Raw genomic sequence first — 20,868 nt, 5'->3', positions numbered from 1 at the left:
TTTTTCTCCTCGACCTCTCAGCAGCTTTCGATACCGTTGACCACGGTATCCTCCTGGACCGCCTGGAGGGGTTGAGCACTGGGGACACCGTATTGCAGTGGTTCCGGTCCTTCCTCTCCGGCAGGTACCAGAGGGTAGCACTGGGAGAGGAGGTTTCGGACCCGTGGCCACTTACTTGTGGGGTGCCACAGGGTTCCATCCTCTCCCTGATGCTATTTAACATCTATGTGAAGCCGCTGGGGGCTATCATCAGGAGGTTTGGGGTGCAGTGTCATCAATATGCGGATGACATGCAGCTCTACCTCTCGTTTAAATCTTCACCAAGGTTGGCCGTAGAATCCCTGTCCAAATGTCTGGAGACGGTGACTGGCTGGATGGGGAGGAATAGGCTGAAGCTGAACCCTGACAAGACTGAGGTACTTTTGGTGGGAGACAAGAGGAGGCTGGGGGATGTTGACCTGGTGTTGAATGGGGTATGGCTACCCTTGAAAGACCAGGTCTGCAGCCTGGGGGTCATTTTGGACTCCCAGCTGTCCATGGAGGCTCAGGTGTCAGCTGTGAGCCGGACAGCGCTGTATCAACTCCATCTGATACGGCGGCTGCGCCCCTTCCTTCCCGACCATCTGCTCCCATTGGTAGTACATGCCCTGGTCTCCTCTCGTTTAGACTACTGTAATGCGCTCTACGTGGGGTTACCCTTGAAGACGGTTCGGAAGCTGCAGCTGGTACAGAACGCGGTGGCTCACCTGATTAAAGGCAGCTGCCGGCGAGATCACATCACTCCAGTGCTGAAGGAGTTGCAGTGGTTACCAGTTGTTTTCCGGGCCAAATTCAAGGTGTTGGTTTTGACCTTTAAAACCCGATATGGTTCCGGCCCAGCCTATCTTAAGGAGCGCCTCCAGCAGCACCAGACAGGCCGCTTAACAAGATCAGCCTCGGATGGCCTTTTCTCTGTCCCATCAGCCAGGACAGCTAGACTGGTGGGGACGAGGGAGAGGGCCTTTTCTATGGTGGCCCCCACTCTGTGGAACTCCCTCCCTAGGGAACTCCGTCATGCCCCCTCTTTAATGAGCTTCCGTCATGCATTAAAAACGTGGCTGTTCAGGCAGGCATTTGAGGTGGGTTAGGGTATTTTAGAAAATGTTTTTATTGTAGAATTTTATTGTTTTAAACTGTTTTTATTGTATGTTGTACATCGCCCAGAGTGGCTGGGTGACCAGCCAGATGGGCGATTAATAAATTTAATAATAAATAAATAAATAAAATCACCCTGACATCTTCATGGAATTTTACATGGGGCAAGATGACAACAACATCCACTTGCAAGCCTCCTGTGTTTTCCCACCACTTCTTCCGTCTTCTTACTTTTCCACAGGAAATCCATAAAGGAGCAAGGGATAGAATAGCTGCACGTCTTCTGAAGGGTAGTGCTAGGAGCCCTCTGTCTGGAAGCGCCCTGAGGCCCCTTAGAAATCTCTGCAGCTCATGGCAGGTGACATAACATCAAAGGGAAGCAGCAGCTAAATTTCCAAATGTTGAAGGGAAGCAGGATCTCTGAGCTACTGGAGCACTCACCTCTCAAACTTCTCAATGAGGCAGGAGACAGCAGATAATGTCCCGGATCCATCCTTTGGCAGGGGGCTGCGGCTCAGGCGGGGGTCAGCTGGGAGGGGTCGCGATGGGGGTGGCGGGATGGATTCAGGAAGTCGTAGTGACTGGATACTCTGCAGATGGGCTGGCTTGGGCGGGACTACAAAACGAAGAGGAATTGTTGCTCTCTAAAAACAGACCGAACACTGCACACAATCCCCCAGCAGAAAGTGAAGTAATGTCTTTTTTCCCCTCTCCCCTCTCCATCCTCCTTTCCTTTTCTGTCATGTCTTTTTAGACTGTAAGCCTGAGGGCAGGGGCTGTCTTGTTTTTATACGTTGGAGGTAAGCCTCTCCGGGAGACTTTTTCTGGCTGTGGACAGGGATTAAAAAAACATTTTAAATAAATAATCATAATAAATGAAACAGCTGCTTCTGTAGGCTGGCATCTTTACCATCAGGTAGCTCTGCCCCAGCCTTCCCCAATCAGTTGTCCTCTGGATGTTTTGGACTACAGCTCCCTTAATTCCCGGGCAGGATGGCCATTCGCTAGGAAGTATGGGGCTGCAGTCCAAACACATCAGGTTGAGGGCACCAGGTTGGGGAAGGCTGTCAGAGACCAGAAGAATCTGCCATATGCACAAACCCATGCATCCTGTGTTGTGTTTTATTCTAAGCTGCTTTTGGAGTCAACGTTCTCTAGGAAACAGGTCTAAATATAATAAATACACAAATTAATAAATAAAGTAGATCATTATTTCCGTTCTACTGACAACTGTGTCTTATCCCACTTCCTCTACAGAGTCCAATGCTGGGAATGGAAACACCAGGAGAGACTAGCTTATAATACCTTGTGGCTTTGGTCCTGGGGGTCGTTTGAGCGGCCGTAGTTTGGCCGCTTCCCCTTCGTTGCTGTCAGGTCCTGGATCAGAGATGAGCCGCTGGGGGGCTTCTGGGAAGCGATGCTCTGGACTGGGCTCCAAGGAGAGGCTTTTGACCAGGAGCCGTGGGGGCTGAGCAGGACCTGGAAGGAAGACAAAATGGGAGAAGGGATCGTTAAACAAAAACCAGCTCTACATCACCCATTCTAGCAGCCTCAAGGCTTCCTATACAAACCAGGGCAGACCAGGATGCTTCAGCAGCAAAAGCAGGAAGCCTAGAATAGTCCTGGCATGGGCTCATGATATCTAGAGAAAAAACTCTCTAGATTTTTGGTACTTTAGATCTCAAAGCAAAAACAGATTTACATACATATCCCACTTTGTGGTGAGAGTTTCCTGCATGAAAAATATTCTGCCCTCTGCCTGGCAGGAAAAAGCAAAAGCGGAATCTCTGCAGGCAAGTAGCACATTTGAAGAGTTCTGGGCGAGAGTGATCCTACCATATAAAATGGGTTGGCAGAAGGTAGGTCTGGATCTACTGGTGAAGCTCTGGGTGATCTGCAGTAGATGGGCAAGGATTTTTGACTCACTCACCCAAGATGGACAGGTCATGGCAGAGAGTTCTGACAAAATGTGGTCCACTGGAGAAGGAAATGGCAACCCACTCCAGTATTCTTGCCAAGAAAACCCCATGGAACGTATCACAAGGCTAAAAGATATGACGCCGGAAGATGAGCCCCTCAGGTCGGAAGGTGTCCAATATACTACTGGGAAAGAGCAGAGGGTATTTCCAAGTAGCGCCAGAAAGAGTGAAGCGGCTGGGCCAAAGCCAAAAGGACACTCAGCTGTGCATGTGTCTGGTGGTGAAAAGAAAATCCGATGCTGTAAAGAACAATGTTGTTTAGGAACCTGGAATGTCAGATCAATGAATCAAGGTAAGCTGGAGGTGGTCAAACATGAGATGGCAAGATTGAACATCGACATCTTGGGAATCAGCGAACTAAAATGGACAGGCATGGGTGAATTTAATTCAGGTGACCATCATATCTACTATTGTGGGCAAGAATCCCTTAGAAGAAATGGAGTAGCACTCATAGTCAACAAAAGGGTGGGAAAAGCAGTATTGGGGTACAATCTTAAAAATGATAGAATGATCTCAGTACGAATCCAAGGCAAACCATTCAACATCACAGTAATTCAAGTCTATGCCCCAACCACTGAGGCCGAAGAAGCTGAGGTTGATCGGTTCTATGAAGACCTACAACACCTTCTAGAACTAACACCAAAAAAAGATGTCCTCTTCATCATAGGGGATTGGAATGCTAAAGTAGGAAGTCAAGAAATCACCGGGATAACAGGCAGGCATGGCCTTGGTGTACAAAATGAAGCAGGACAAAAGCTAATAGAGTTTTGCCAAGAGAACATGCTGATCATAGCAAACACTCTTTTCCAACAGCACAAGAGGCGACTCTACACATGGACGTCACCAGATGGTCAATATCGAAATCAGATTGATTATGTCCTTTGCAGCCAAAGATGGAGAAGCTCCATACAGTCAGTAAAAACAAGACCTGGAGCTGACTGTGGCTCAGATCATGAGCTGCTTCTTGCAAAATTTCGGCTTAAATTGAAGAACGTCGGGAAAACCACTAAACCGTTCAGGTATGACCTAAATCATATCCCTGATGAATATACAGTGGAGGTGAGGAATAGATTTCAGGGATTAGACCTGATAGATAGAGTGCCTGAGGAACTATGGACGGAGGTCCGTAACATTGTTCAGGAGGCAGCAACTCAATCCATCCCAAAGAAAAAGAAATGCAAGAAAGCAAAGTGGCTGTCTGAGGAGGCTTTACAAGTAGCTCACGAAAGAAGGGAAGCGAAAAGCAAGGGAGAAAGGGGAAGATATACCCAACTGAATGCAGAGTTCCAGAGAATAGCAAGGAGAGACAAGAAGGCCTTCTTAAATGAACAATGCAAAGAAATCGAGGAAAACAACAGAATGGGAAAGACTAGAGATCTCTTCAAGAAAATTGGAGATCTCAAGGGAACGTTTTGTGCAAAGACGGGCATGATAAAGGACAAAGAAGGCAGGGACTTAACAGAAGCAGATGAGATTAAGAAGAGGTGGCAAGAATACACAGAAGAACTATACAGGAAAGATCTGAATGTCCCTGATAGCCATGATAGTGCGGTCACTGAACTTGAGCCGGACATCCTAGAGAGTGAAGTCAAGTGGGCCTTAGGAAGCATTAGTAACAACAAAGCTAGCGGAGATGACAGTATGCCAGCCGAGCTATTTAAAATCCTAAAAGATGATGCTGTTAAAGTGCTGCATTCAATATGCCAACAAATCTGGAACACTCAACAGTGGCCGCAAGACTGGAAAAGGTCAGTTTACATTCCAATTCCAAAGAAGGGCAACGCCAAAGAGTGTTCAAACTACCGCACAATTGCGCTCATTTCACATGCCAGCAAGGTGATGCTCAAAATCCTACAAGCTAGGCTTCAGCAGTATGCGAACCGAGAACTACTGGAAGTACAAGCTGGGTTTCGAAGAGGCAGAGGAACTAGAGATCAAATCGCCAACATTCGCTGCATCATGGAGAAAGCAAGAGAATTCCAGAAAAACGTCTATTTCTGCTTCATTGACTACGCTAAAGCCTTTGATTGTGTGGATCACAACAAACTGTGGCAAATTCTGAAAGTGATGGGAGTACCAGACCACCTTACCTGTCTCCTGAGAAACCTGTACGAGGGTCAAGAAGCAACAGTAAGAACCAGACATGGAAAAACCGATTGGTTCAAAATTGGGAAAGGAGTACGACAAGGCTGCATATTGTCACCCTGCTTATTTAACTTATATACAGAGTACATCATGAGAAATGCCGGGTTGGATGAATCAGAGGTTGGAATTAAGATTGCTGGGAGAATTATCAACAACCTCCGATATGCAGACGATACCACCCTAATGGCAGAAAGCGAAGAGGAGCTAAAGAGCCTCTTGTTGAGGGTGAAAGAGGAGAGTGCAAAAGCTGGTTTGAAACTCAACATTAAAAAAACTAAGATCATGGCATCTGGCCCCATCACTTCCTGGCATATAGAAGGGGAAGAAATGGAAGCAGTGACAGATTTTACTTTCTTGGGCTCCAAGATCACCGCAGACGGTGACTGTAGCCATGAAATTAAAAGACGCTTGCTCCTTGGGAGGAAAGCTATGGCCAACCTAGACAGCATAGTAAGAAGCAGAGACATCACCTTGCCGACAAAGGTCCGTCTAATCAAAGCTATGGTTTTCCCAGTAGTAATGTATGGCTGTGAGAGCTGGACTATAAGGAAGGCTGAGCGCCGAAGAATTGATGCTTTCGAACTGTGGTGCTGGAGAAGACTCTTACGAGTCCCCTGGACTGCAAGGAGGTCAAATCAGTCCATCCTAAAGGAAATCAACCCTGAGTGCTCATTGGAAGGACAGATAATGAAGCTGAAGCTCCAATATTTTGGCCACCTAATGCGAAGAGAAAACTCCCTGGAAAAGACCCTGATGCTGGGAAAGACTGAAGGCAAAATGAGAAGGGGATGGCAGAGGATGAGATGGCTAGATAGCATCACCGATGCAATGAATATGAACTTGAGCCCGCTCCGGGAGAGAGCGCAGGACAGGAAGGCCTGGCGTGCTATGGTCCATGGGGTCACGAAGAGTCGGACACGACTGAACAACAACAACAACAACAACAAAATTGCAGTGTTTCTCTTGCCCTCCTCCAGTTTGCTTAACCTTTGGTCCCAGTTCCTGTCCTTATAAGTCTTGCATCTAAACTGTTTTATTGTCTTTGCTGGGTTTGCCTGCTCTGCTTTGTCAATATCTTCCTTCAAATGGGATACCCAACAGTATGACTCAGCAGTGTGCTTCAGCTGAGGCCTAACCCCATGTGAAGTTTGTGTGTGCTAGTGCCAACTCCGTTTCACTCGGTATAGGAGGTTCACTGTATAAACAGAAGCTTCCTTTGGTAACCATTTACCGTAGATGGCAATGACTAATCTTGTACACTATAAGCAGCTATCTGTAGAATGCATGTTATAATATAAGGAAATGCCTTTATATTCTTGTGTCTTGGACATTTGTGCTTCAGATCCTTTATTTCGAAAGGCCATTTCTATACTATCAAATTGTGTTGCACTTGTACAAAATATGGGAGTGGTATCTTATAGCCTGAAGCGAGATTCAGTTGTTGCTGAAGGGGGTTTCTGTTGCTGAAGGGGTTTTTAATTGCTTGGTGCAGTTTGCTTTTCTTGTGTTTTTAATTATGTTTTTAATTAATTTGTTTATTCTGTGTTTTAACCAAGATTTTGCTAATCTGGACTTTATTGTTAGTAATCTTGAGTACCATTTTTTGGTGGAAAGGCAGGATAAGAAACTTAAATAATAAACTAATGAGATCACGCGAATGTGCCATTTCCCCATGATATAATCACATTATCTTTCCACTGAGTTACCACTACAGCATTAATATTGTGGATGCAAAACCTTAATAAACACACTGTGTTGGTTTCGATTATTCCCTTCTTTGGCCTTGAAACAGGGCCTCAGAAGTTTCTGAGGGCTCCATCACACAGGTGGAGAATTCCACATCAATGCTGGTTCTTTCCCCATCCAGTATCATTGCAGGACTTGGTCGTTCTCTTTAGAAGAATGTTATTTTTCGTTTTTCTTTAGAAGAATGTTATTTTTCGTTTCTTTCCTTCTCACTGGGGTGGTGATGCTGCTCAGAGGCATTGCCACCTTTCCGCAAAAAAGCATTACACACACTTGGGGTGTAGCACAGCTCCTCCTTGCTTCCTGCCCCTTTCCCTCCCCTTGCACGTTACTGGTGGATGGGGACTGACACGCAGACAGTCCCCTCACCGATCTCCCTGGGCTCCCCCGCCTCCCCATTCAGTGTTTTTGACCATCTCTGCCATTTACTCAGCTGTTTACTCGCTGGGAATGCACAGCAGGGGGGTGTACTGGCAGGTCGGAAGGCTGGCACGTTGCTCTGCTGACCTGCTGCTCTGCCACCTTGCTGCTCTGCCGTTCTGCCAACCTGCTGCCTTGTTCAGAACACTGCAGGCCAAAAAATGGCAAGGACCCAAAGTGGTGCAAGCATGGGAAGGTGACACCCCCCACAGCCTGTCATCACTGCCTTCGCCATCACGACCGCACCCCCAACAGCCCCAAACAACCTCCCACAGCTGCCAAAACACAGCTGTTCATTTTCATTTGTGTTAGGGGGGAAATACATGGGGAGGTCATTGCGCTCCATTTGCACATATTTGGACAAATACCACATTTTTTCCATTTGAGGAAAACATGGGATAGGTGGGTGGAAATGATGGGATAATGACTGGATGATGATGATGACATGTAATGGACCCGCACAGTTCAGTGAGTGGCCAGTCATGAATGTGCAATAAACTAGAGGTGTAGAGATGCCCGGAGTGAGATCTTGTGGCCAGTTTCTACAGGCATCAATCAAAGTTTTTTCCTAGACTGGACTGCTTCAGGATACAGGGGAAGGAAGGGAGAATTGAATACTTTGGATCTTTGAACACTCCCTCCAATAGGGCAACTCTTTTCCCTTTTACACAAAAAACTAGCATATCTATGAGAAGGATTCTACTTAGCCTTCTTCCTCACTTGCTGGTTTTCTATGTGTATGGAGGGTTATTAATTTATTGCAAGGGATTTCATACGTGTCCCCACCTGTGACTGAAGAGTCACAGCCTAGAAAAAGCATTATCACTTTTGCTGATTGTAGACATTATATGAAAACTAGTACTTATCTGTGCTGCAGGAAGTTTGAATATATATTTTTATCTTAACGGTTAATATCTCAGAATGTAGGGATGTACTTCTGGGCCCCCTGAGAAGGAGCTTTGTGACTTCTTATTGTGGAACTGGGCTGTTTGCTTACCTAATATATTCTGAGGTAGGGCTGTATGTGGAAGTTTTCTCAAATGGGACAAGTAGAAGCTGGGCTGGGGAGAGCATTTCAATTAGAAAAACAGCACTGAGGGAATGTGTTAATACTCTCCTACCCACTCTGCCAGAGCCCCTGTTTGAACAGGCACACCTGCAGCTGCGTTTCTCTTTAAAATGTAAAGAGAAAGGAGATTGTCTTGTCTAGTTAGGTTTAAAACACTGTAAATGTGCATACATGCCTCTGGAATTTTCTATTACAGCCTTCCCCAACCTGGTGCCCTCCAGGTGTGTTGGACTACAACTCCCATTAGCACCAGGTTGGGGGAGGCTGCTCTAGTTCCATTTTTGTACCGCTACTGCTCGTCTCTACCTGTTCAGGTTTTCTTTCTCCATTATACTGCTTTGTTTGTCAGGAGCTAGAGGTAGCAAACAGGAATCAAAACCAGCTGTGGATCAGAAGCTGGCAGCTGTGCTGGGTTGACGAGGGCCGATGTTGGGGACCATTTTCCTGGGGTGGGGGGAGTGGTAGGGAAGATCACAGTAAAAGTGCTGCAGGGATACAGTTCCAATCCTGGAAAAAGCAGGCAATGGAGAATGGGAGTAGAGTGATTTGAGTTGGGTTGGGTAGGGGTAGCCAGGTAGGGAGATTCAGGGCTACTAGCTGCAGATCATGAGCAGATGGGGGCTGTTCCACACTTGCAGGATTTATATAGAGCTCAAAGACAATCAAGTCACTAGGCCGGGAACTAATCAGAGCCTTCACGGAGCAGGAAAAGACATTTTGCCAGGCCTTCCATGCTGGCTGAATAGTTGAGCTCCATTCTCCAGACCGGAAAAGGCATTGTTCTGGACCTGTGGAGATTGCTACTTGACACTTTTATCTCTGCTTTAATTGTGTGTATGTTTTTGGCCCAAATCTGTGTGATTTTTTTTTTCCAGGGCCACTTTGAATTTCAGTCCTCTTTTCCATAGTTGTGACATCTGTGTGATAATAACATGAATACTATCCATGCTATTAAAAACATGCTGAATGATTCTTGAGCCAAGAGCTCCATTCATAATTGCTCTTTGGTTGCAGTTTTTCAGCCAATAATGAACTCACTCTGTGTCAATTCCCCCTAGCTTATATATGAGGATATTATGCAGGACCATGTCAAACATATTGCTGAATTAGAAAAGAATAAAAGAACAGGCGTACACACTCTCCCCTTATCCAGAAAACATAATACATCTCTTGCCTTAACCTCTACCCCATCAAAGCTGGAAATTAGGTTGTGTTTAACAATTCAGCATGAGCAAGCGGCAAGCAAAAGTTTCCTCTAGGTGTTTCAAAAAAATCTTTTAAATTTGTTTTAATCAGCCCTTACTTTGGCATGACCATTCCCCTAATTTTTAAAAGTTAAGATTCTGTTAATTCTTACCTATTTGGGATGAAAGACCCCCTGTCTGGGGAAAGCTGTAGGCCCCACTCACTCCAGGGATATTCTGGGATTCTTCCCTTAATATTTTGGGTGTCTTTTTTTAAAGAGGAGGATGAGAAGTAATAATAAGTCTACAGCCCACTTAGATATGCAGATATAAGGAAAAACCTGCAGGCAGTAATCTATTCAGTCAGAAGTAAACCTGCTCCCAAATTCCAGATTCTTGGCCAGTGAGTGCAAAGACATGGTATGATTGACAAGTACGTAACAAATATAAAATTTAATGCACTTATCATTTTGGCTGCATGCGGCTACTAGTTTTTAAGTTTTTATTGACTTGCACAGTCACCCTCCAATATACATCTAGCCACCTTGCAGCACACACACGCTTCTGGCTGTGGGCTCCTCTCTTCTAGTCATTTGAATGGGTCAGCTGCCGTCCAAGAATTCCTAGACAAAAGTGATGGTTGACAATAGGGTACATTTCGTAACACTCTACCAACTTGAATCCAGAGTAACCAAATTTTTTTCACTTGCTCTTTCCCTAACACAGCCCTACATCTCTTCAGCAAACTGAAATGAAAACATAGGTAGAGCACTGCTGGATCAGACTAAAGGCTATTTAGTCGAGTGTCCTGTTTCACACAGTGGCCAATCAGGCTCCTCTGGGAAACCCACAAGCAGGACAATAGCACGCTCACACTCATGTTCCCCAGAAACTGGTATTGAGAGACCTCCAGTGCTGGAAATAATATAGACCTACCATGAATAGTAGCCATTTATACCCTTATCCCCCAAGAAATTTGTCGAATTCCCTTTTAAAGCCATCTAAGTTGGTGGCAATCACCATATCTTGTGGATGTGAATTCCATAGTTTAAGAACATAAGCTGTGTGAAATAGCACTTCTCTCTGTCTGTGCTGAATTTCCCAACACTCAGGTTCATTGGATGACCCCAGGTTCTAGTATCATGAGAGAGAGAGAAATGTATCTCCATCCACTTTCTCTGCACCATGCACAATTTCTGCATCTGTATAAAAAGGATGTTGCAACTTTTTTACTCATTACTGAACCTTTTCCAGTTTTACAATAAATATCCTTTTGGAGTGCAGCGACCAGAACTGTACATAGTATTCTAAGTATGGTCGCACCATAGATTTGTATAACGGCATTAAAATGCTGGCAGTTTTATTTTCAGACTGTTTCCTAATAATCTCTAGCATGGAATTTGCCTTTTTCACAGCCGCTGTTCACAGAATTGATGGTTTCATATTCACCATGACCCCAAGCTCTCTTTCCTGGTCAGTCACTGCCAGCTCAGACCCCATCAGTATGTACGGCTTTATCTTAATTTTGATAGTCACAATGGTGACTTAGTTTGGTTTGCATCTTTAACTCCTGACTTGTCTCTATGATCAAGCAATGTACTCATAGTTCCCTTAGATTTGTTATCTCTAAGGTACATATTTACAAAGCCTTGCCTATTATTTCTTGTAACTCCTTTACTAATGGTAACATGGTTGGTTGGCTGTTTTTTATCTCACCTTTCGATCCAGAAGGATCCCCAAGGCAGCTCACATAAAAAAGAACAATACAATATCTTTGAGTCTTTTTTGACCACCTCCAACACATGGCATTGTTTGGGGTAGCATATCTTCCCTTCATCCCAGAACTGTGGTCTTTTTTATTGTCCAAGGGCAAAGAGGGAGTAGCTGAGTGGAGCAGCTGTACCTCAAATGAGTTGCTTAGCTTCTGTTGGATCTTCTGCTGCCTGGACAAAGAGCCACGTCGGACAAATCAAAGGATGCATAGAGTCCTCCTCTTGCTTCCAAGGGTGGCTGAACTGTTGAGGCTGCCTTCAGCCTTATGATGGGTCTGGTGAGGCCTCTGACAAACATCCTACGGCAATTGGGGGCATAGGAGGTCAACCGTGGGCATCTGTGACCACAGGAAAACAGACCGGCACACCCGGAAGCCTTGCCATACACATTCGGAGCCAGGTGATGGAGGACTTGCAGGAGCAGGGCCAAGGAAAGGCTGGGCTGCCACCAGTCCAGGTGGAAGCAATCTGGGATTTAGCTATAAAGCAGGAAGAGGGGTGAGGGTGCTGGCAAAGACAGAAGTGTGCTGTGAAGGAAAAGCTGAGGTGGGAAGAGAATCTAGGAGGAAAGAGTGAGCTCTGGAGAAGCCTGCGGAGTTAGAGACTAGACAGGAATCAGTGAGGCAGATGAAAAGGGAACGAGAAATGGACATCAGTGACGAAGAACCTGGACAGAGGAGCCAAGGGGACACGGAGAAGCAGGTGTGGCAGAAGAAGCAGCCCCCAACCCACTGGACAGAAACTCCCAGTGACAGGACAGGACATAAACTCCCGCCAAACCCAGCTTGCTTATTTATTTATTTATTTATTTATTATTTAATTTATCCCATCTGGCTGGTCACCCAGCCACTCTGGGCGATGTACAACATACAATAAAACAATAAAATTCTACAATAAAAACATTTTCTAAAATACCCTAACCCACCCCAAATGCCTGCCTGAACAGCCACGTTTTTAATGCACGACGGAAGCTCATTAAAGAGGGGGCATGACGGAGTTCCCTAGGGAGGGAGTTCCACTTGGTGATCCACCAAAGCACTAATGTCTACTGAAGGCCAGCAACAAGCACCAGCTAGATGGTGGCAGTTAAGCTGTGATTGTCCCAAACACTCTGGGGCCTTGGATGTGGGCTGGGCCCAGAAGCTACACCCTGATACTTAGCTCTGGCCCTCTTGTTAGTACAAAAATACTTTACCCTGCCTTTGCCTACTGGGACTCTGGAACTGATTACCTTTGCTGCCTTTAAGCTCCAGCTTACTTCAGAAACACCCAGTAGGCTGCAAGGTGGAAATGAGCCACTTGTAGCCATTCAAGCAAGGATTTTTTTTCAGTTTATGAGTTTTTCTACATGCGGCTGTATCTACTTTCAGTTTCATCACAGAATTGAGACCCAAGCACTTCACAAAGAGCATTCCCTTTCCTGCTTTTCTGCTACATAATCTCTAGGTGGCACAGCACTGTGCTATAGTAGAATAGCGCAAATACACAAGTGTAAAAAGTATTTTCTTTCGCTTTTTTCATTAAATACTGCATTTTCCATGTTCCAAAAAAACCCCTCTGAGAGTGCTCTTTAGACAAAGAAGCAAAACTGGAGGTTACAGCGTTGTCTAAAGAACCCATAAGCAACTGTGAGTAGGGAATGATGAGTGCACAATAAATGCCTTGTGTAGAAAAGCCCTATATCTCACCCTCACAAGGAGGCCAGGGTGGCTAAGTTTTCCTTCATTTGCTGTTTTCCCCATGGACGCTGTATGTGACAATAAATGACCTGGCTGATTATTTTTCCATTTGACAAATCCTGACTCCGAACTGTACTATATGATGAAGGGGGGTTCCTAAGGGTTTTTTTATGTTCTCCTGTGAAGCCCACAAGCAGGGCACCAGCAACTGGTATTCAGAAGTTTAAACATGGAAGTTTAATTTAGCTATCATGGCTAACAGGACATATCCACATTGCTAACAGGACATATCCAGCATGAATTTATTTATTTTGCTTTTTTTAAAAGTCACATTTAAAGCTATATCTAGCTTTATATCTAGTTTCCAAGGTCACCACAGACGGTGACTGTAGCCATGAAATTAAAAGACGCTTGCTCCTTGGGAGGAAAGCTATGGCAAACCTAGACAGCATAGTAGGAAGCAGAGACATCACCCTGCCAACAAAGGTTCGTATAATCAAAGCTACGGTTTTCCCAGTAGGAATGTATGGCTGTGAGAGCTGGACTATAAGGAAGGCTGAGCGCCGAAGAATTGATGCCTTCGAACTGTGGTGCTGGAGAAGACTCTTACGAGTCCCCTGGACTGCAAGGAGGTCAAATCAGTCCATCCTAAAGGAAATCAACCCTGAGTGCTCATTGGAAAGACAGATGCTGAAGGTGAAGCTCAAATATTTTGGCCACCTAATGCGAAGAGAAAAGTAACTGGAAAAGACCCTGATGCTGGGAAAGACTGAAGGCAAAAGGAGAAGGGGCCGGCAGAGGTTGAGATGGCTAGATAGCATCACCGATACAATGAATATGGACTTGCGCACGCTCCGGGAGAGAGCGGAGGACGGGAAGGCCTGGTGTGCTATCATGGGGTCACAAAGAGTCGGACACGACTTAATGACTGAACAACAACATATATTTTGCTTCTCTGTCCGTTATTAACTGTACGTGTTTTGGTGGGCTTTTTATCCACAGACCTTTTGGCAGGCCTTTTATCCACACTCTAGGAGCCCCACTGCCAATTTTAAATGAAGTGTGGCTGAGCCAAAGTCTGTATGTGCATGTATGAATTTTCTGTTATACCACAAGTATATTGAAGGCTCTCCCTCAATCTTACTCTCTTTCATCAGGTGGATAGAGTAGAAAGTTTCCCATGATAACTTAGGCACAGCGTGTCTGTAACCAGTTGGTAAGCTGGTTGTCTCTATTATCCTGCCATGTGATAAGTTAAAAAACAACAACGCATCATAGGTACGGCAAAATGGCCACGTAAATCCACTCAAAGCTCCTGTCAAACACATGCGGAAGCATACTCTAGCAGGAAATGATAGAGTCTCACATTTGCATGCACTCTTATGGACTATTTATTTCTTTTATTGCATTTTTATCCTGCCTTCAAGGAGCTTGAGGCAGCCTATATGGTACGTATGTCCCTCCCCCCATTTTATCCTCACGACAGCCCTGTGAGGTAGTTTAAAATGAAAGATAGTGGCTGGCCCAAGAACACCAGTGAGCTTTATGCCTGGATGAAGAACTGAACTTGGGTCTCCATAGTGCCAGACTGACTCTTTAATCACTCTGGCTCTTTGTGAGTTGCCTTGCAAAACCCTTGCCAGCCAATAGAGTATGCATTCCCCATTATTCTATTATTCATGTATTGAAGGCCCCACTCTTGGCTGACATGGCTCCTAGGGATGGGCCTGCTTGAGACCACATTAATAAAAACTGTAGGAGGAAGTGAAAGGGGAGAAGTTTGGTTTGGCCGTTTAGCCTGGATGCCTCCATCCCTGCGTTATACATCTCCTTCCTTTCATTTTCTGAATATTTCCCTCCCAATTATCAGTGGGTTGTTTTCACCACCTAGGCTGGCTCTAACTGTTTCTATTGTTCTTTTATGGGGTGGGGTGGGTAGGTGGGGAAAGCTTTCCATTGTGACTTGATATAAGATGACTACAGCTATCTATCTGGCTGGGCCTCCTTTCTTGCCTATTGTGGAGTGGACCGTGTGTAAGAAATTCATGGCACTATATATGCTACCTCTCTAATGGAGCGGTAGGCAAACTTAAAAAAAAATAAACTTTTATTGGTAACCGCCATAACAGTACATAAAATGTGACTGTTTTATCTTTACCAGTAATATCTTCATGCATTCTTCGAAGCCCTGCTTGTGCAGCTCTATAAGCTTGTTAAGAAACAAAGGGTGCTTCCAGATGAGGCTTTTATTGTTCAATCCCTCTGTCTCATTCCTGGGCTGTCCTGAGACATTTTGCTGCCTGAGGCGGAGCAGCATATAGTGCCCCTTCCCCGTCATGGTGCATAGTGCCCAAGTGTGGTCAAATTATTTTGGTACTTGAAGCAGAAAATCCCACAAACACCTCTCCCTGGCAGTAAAAATACTGTAATAATAAATAACTTTTTTTTGTCCTTTCATGACACCCCAAATGAGCTGCCTGAGGTGGCTACTTCACTCTGCCTAATGGTAGGGCTGGCCCAGCCTCATTCTCAGTATTTTATGTGCGGGGTGTGTGTGACATCTTCCATTTGTACTCATCCCATGTTTTCCCATCATTTCTTCCTTCTTTCCATATAGAGTCTATTAAGGAGGGAAAGACGGAATTGCTGCACAGTGCCTTTTGATTGGTAGTGCTAGGAGACTTCTGTGTGGAAGCACCCTAAGAATTTGTAGGCCTTGTGGTTGTGGAGGGACAAATGGAAAGAAGTAACTTTTTTCTCTCTTAACAGTCTTCTCTCAGTCCCTACACCCCCATTCTCATGACCCAAACTGACATTTTTCATCCGTAGCTAGCAGCTATGCCTTTTTCATTTTTACTTTAGAGTAGGTGCAACCCCCTTTCAAATCTGGATCTTAAAAGCGCCCATACCCCCCACACGAGGGTCTTGATCTGGATCAGGCACCCTGAGCCTACTCTAGAGTAAAAATGAAAAAAGTGTAGTGGTTTGATATGGATTTAAATAGTCTGTTTTGGTCCTCAGTGACTTATGTCACAAACTGCAAACATGGAGGCTATCTTTTGTCCCTAGCCCCATCTCTGTCATCTCTGCTATTAAGCTATTGTGGACTGCTGTGTCATGTTCTCTAAGCCGGGGGTTCTCAAATGTGAACATACTGATCCTCCGAAGTCAAAGCAATTGCTTGAGCTTGTGGTAGCCGATGTCTTTGAGTCATGTGGGTGTTGTCTCTGGAAATCCCTCCCTTGGCCTCTGGGATTTGGAGGAGGAAAGTGAAGTTATGAGGTGGCTTCCCCCCCCTGTATATTTCATACCCAGCAGTTAGAAGAGTATTCAGAGGGGGAAAGCAGAGGGAGGGGGGAGGATGTCCAGAGTTGCAATTTCCTCATCCTTTAGAAAGACTTTCCCCAGCCTGGTGCCCTCTGGATGTGTTGGACTACAATTCCCATTGTCCAATTGGGTGTGCTGGGACTTGTAGTCCAACACATTGGGAGAGCACCAGATTAGGGAAGGCTGTTTTAGGGACTTTTCCTTGCAGTGGCTAATCTAGAATCCTGAGGTAGGCTGCACTGGTAAGGAACACTGAAGTGATCTATTTAGACTCCGTTTGTCTGTGGCAAGCCCCGGCAAAACCGTGCAACGTTGAATTGCATCCATCGGCCTCCAGCTTGGGAGAGTGGAGGGTTTGGAAGAAAGTGCCATATTCCAAACAGCTCACGGCCAAACTAGATGTGACATTATTCACATGTTTAGCCCTTGCAGATAGTGGGGGAGCCCGATGGGATCATGCTGGGGGAGCAGAGCCAAGGGGAAATTTCCTCACGCTGCAAATAGCAGGTGTGGGGAGGGGGCTGATTCCAGTGGAACCTCAGCAGGGATGAAGGGTTAAAGACCCCCTACTTTCATGCTCCAGAACTGGATTGCCTCCCCTGCACCAGCATTTTGTGTGTGTGCTTTAATCAGTCATACAAACACTAAAGATATGAATGTGAGGGAGCAGCCCTAGCTAGAACAGGATTTCAAAGCGGTACTCCTCATTTACTGCATCTAATGTCGACCCCTGACAGGGTTTCTCTCTTTCGCTCTTGGTGGCAACTGCGGAGCAATATCCCTATTCAGAGAAGCATAGGTCCTGTGTTGCAAGGACTCCTTCCTTCTGTATAATCAGCTGACTTGTTTGAGTTTATAATGGGGCTTAATTTAGTTTTATTTCTTTATGTGTTTGAGATATTTCTATTCCATCTTCTGACATCAAGGCTCGTGACGATTATAATAGAAGAAAATCACAGCAATTGCAGATTTTCTATTAAAATAATAACCAAAGTGACATACAATTTCTTAGAAATTACTTCAGTATAACAAAATAAAATTATACATTAAATTTAAAAAGAAACAATAATTAAAACAACAAGAGGCAGCAGTATGACAACTTCAGTGGAAACATACTAAAATAGCAGGTCGTTGATTAAAAGGTAATCTTAAAAAAAAAAGGGAAAAAAAAGGTAGTGTCCATTGAAAAAGAAGAAGAAGGGGAGACTGGAGAATTGCCACTGGGAGGGAGTTCCATAGCTGTGGCACCAGTGCCATCTCTCTTATACCCACTTGCCTGACATATCCGAAGCTGGGCAGGTTCATCTGGGAGCAGGAAGCTTATGTGGTAACATGGTCCTTAAACCTTCTACGGCTGCTATTTATTATTTTATTTATTTATTTAATTTCTAAACCGCCCAATAGCCGAAGCTCTCTGGGCGGTTCACAAAAATTAAAAACCAAACACACAATAAAACAATTTAAAATATATAGAATATTAAAACCACAATATAACAATACAACCACAATAAAATCTAGCAGCAGTGCAGGAGTTTAAAATACAGATTTAAAACAGCAAAGATAAAAATTTAGAAAGCTAAAATGCCTGGGAAAATAAAAAGGTCTTCACCTGGCGCCGAAAGGAATACAATGTAGGCGCCAGGCGAACCTCACTAGGGAGCTCATTCCAGAGCCGGGGTGCCACAGCAGAAAAAGCCCTCCTCCTAGTAGCCACCCGCCTCACTTCCTTTGGCAGGGGCTCACGGAGAAGGGCCGCTGATGATGACCTTAAGGTTCAGGCAGGCACATATGGGAGGAGGCGATCCTTCAGGTAACCTGGCCCCAAGCCGTTAAGGGCTTTGAATGTTAACACCAGCACTTTGAATCGGGCCTGGAAATGGACTGGTAGCCAGTGCAGCTGGAAAAGTACTGGCGTAATATGAGCTCGCAGGCCAGTCCCTGTTAACAATCTTGCTGCCCTATTTTGGACCAGCTGAAGTTTCCGGACCGTTTTCAAAGGCAGCCCCATGTATAACGCATTGCAGTAATCCAGACGAGAAGTTATCAGAGCATGGAAGACTGTAGCTAGGCTATCTCTGTCCAGATAAGGGCGTAGTTGGTATACCAGCCTAAGCTGATAAAAAGTGCTCCGTGCCACTGAATTCACCTGTGCCTCAAGTGACAGTTCTGGATCCAAGAGCACCCCCAAACTACGAACCTGATCCTTTAGGGGGAGTGCAACCCTCTCCAGAACAGGTTGAATATCACCTAGCTGGGCAGACGAACCACCCACTAACAGTACCTCTGTCTTGTCTGGATTGAGTTTCAGTTTATTAGCCCTCATCCAGTCCATTACCGTGCCCAGGCCCGGATTCAGTACAGCCACTGCCTCACCTGGGTTTGATGAGAAAGAGAGGTAGAGCTGGGTGTCATCTGCATATTGATGGCACCTCAGCCCACACCTCCGGATAACCTCCCCTAGCGGTTTCATGTAGATGTTAAACAGCATGGGGGATAAAATAGAGCCCTGTGGAACCCCATGGCACAATTGCCATGGCACAGAGCAATAATCCCCCAGCACCACCTTCTGGAATCGGCCATCCAGGTAGGAGCGGAACCACTGTAGTGCAGTGCCTCCAACTCCTAACCCAGACAACCTATCCAGAAGGATACCATGGTCGATGGTATCGAAAGCCGCTGAGAGGTCCAGGAGAATCAACAGGGTCGCACTCCCCCTGTCCCTCTCCCGGCAGAGGTCATCCCACAGGGCGACCAAGGCAGTTTCCATTCCAAAACCAGGCCTGAAGCCTGATTGAAATGGATCTAGATAATCCGTTTCATTCAACAGTGCCTGGAGCTGTCCTACAACCACCCACTCAAGCACCTTGCCCAGGAAGGGGATGTTGGCCACTGGCCTATAATTGTTAACATCCTCTGGGTCCAGGTTAGGCTTTTTCAGGAGTGGTCTAATTACTGCCTCTTTTAGAGCGGCAGGCACCACTCCCTCTCTCAAGGAGGAATTTACAATCTCCTGGACCCAGCCGGACAACCCCTCCTTGTTTGATTTAATAAGCCATGAAGGGCAAGGGTCAAGCACACAAGTGGTCGATCGGACTTGGCCAAGCACCTTGTCCGCATCCTCAGGCCTCAGTAACTGAAACTCATCCAATAAAACTGGACCAGACGGTGCTCTGAACGCCTCTACCAATGGAACTGCATTAATGGTAGTGTCCAATTCATGACGAATCTGAGCGACTTTATCCTCAAAGTGCCGTGCAAACTTGTCACAGCGTGCTACCAAGGGTTCCACAGTCTCTCTCCCTGGCCCAGAATGTAACAGGCTGCGAACCACTCGGAAAAGCTCTGCTGGACGACACTGAGAAGATGCAATGCTGGTGGAAAAGAACTGTCTCTTTGCCACCCTCACCGCCACAGAGTAGGCTTGATAGTGGGCTCTTACCTGTGTTCGGTCAGATTCAGCACGAGTTTTCCTCCACCTGCGTTCTAGCCGTCTCCCCTCTTGCTTCATTGCCCTCAGCTCAGGTGTATACCAAGGAGCTGGCCGGGCTCTTCTCAGAGGGAGAGGGCGCTTGGGTGCGATCGTGTCAACCGCCCGAGTCATCTCTGCATTCCACAGCAGAGCCACCTGGGCTTCGACAGGAGCACGAGCCATACCAGCAGGAAAATCCCCCAGAGCCCTCTGGAATCCATCGGAATCCATTAATCTCCGGGGGCGGACCATTTTAATAGATCCCCCACCCTTGTAGAGGGGGAAGGCCGCCAGGAGTCTAAACCTCAGCAGGAAGTGATCTGACCATGACAAAGGGACAGATGTTAATTCCTCCACTTTCAGATCACCATCCTCCTGCCCAGTCGAGAAAACCAGATCAAGCGTGTGTCCTTTTATATGCGTTGGGCCGATGACATGTTGGGACAGCCCCATGGTTGTCATGGCGGCCATGAAGTCCTGAGCCGCCCCGGATACAGTGGCCTCGGCATGGAAGTTGAGATCCCCCAGGACCATCATCCTAGGGGTCCTCAACACCAAGTCCGAGACCACCTCCGTCAGCTCAGGCAGGGAGTCTGATGGGCAGCGGGTTGGGCGGTACACCAACAGAATCCCTAATCTGTCCCGGGTACCCAACACAAGGTACAGACACTCAAGATGTGCACTCGAATGAGCAGGAAGCCTGGAGAGGGAGATTGAATTCCTATAGACCACGGCAACCCCCCCTCCCCGACCCTCAAGTGGGTGTTGGTGCTGCACCGAGTACCCAGGAGGGCACAGCTGGGAGAGAGTGACCCCTCCCAGTTCCCCCACCCAGGTCTCAGTAATACATGCCAGGTCAGCCCCCTCATCCACAATCAAATCATGGATGAGGGAGATTTTATTTTGGGCTGACCTGGCATTCAGTAGCAGCCCCACCAGACCCG

At 46.1% G+C, this 20,868-nt stretch overlaps 1 protein-coding gene across 1 annotated transcript in view; it reads right to left on the bottom strand.

Moving 5' to 3' along the window:
- FGD1 (FYVE, RhoGEF and PH domain containing 1) overlaps window positions 1-20,868 on the bottom strand; it is a 68,926-nt gene that overhangs the window by 22,828 nt on the left and 25,230 nt on the right. The window contains exons 2-3 of the mRNA XM_084836115.1: window positions 2,440-2,613; window positions 1,576-1,750 (exon numbers count right to left, since the gene is read on the bottom strand). Coding sequence (XP_084692241.1) covers window positions 1,576-1,750; window positions 2,440-2,613 — 349 coding nt within the window. The remainder of the gene's footprint in view (window positions 1-1,575; window positions 1,751-2,439; window positions 2,614-20,868) is intronic.

The sequence above is a fragment of the Heloderma suspectum genome, chromosome 2 (genome assembly GCF_057233095.1).
Source record: "Heloderma suspectum isolate Gila_16-S chromosome 2, 16-S_ref, whole genome shotgun sequence".
Lineage (NCBI taxonomy): Eukaryota > Metazoa > Chordata > Lepidosauria > Squamata > Helodermatidae > Heloderma > Heloderma suspectum.
The sequence above is the reverse complement of the archived record's forward strand: the minus strand, read 5'-3'. Positions and strand labels throughout refer to the sequence as shown.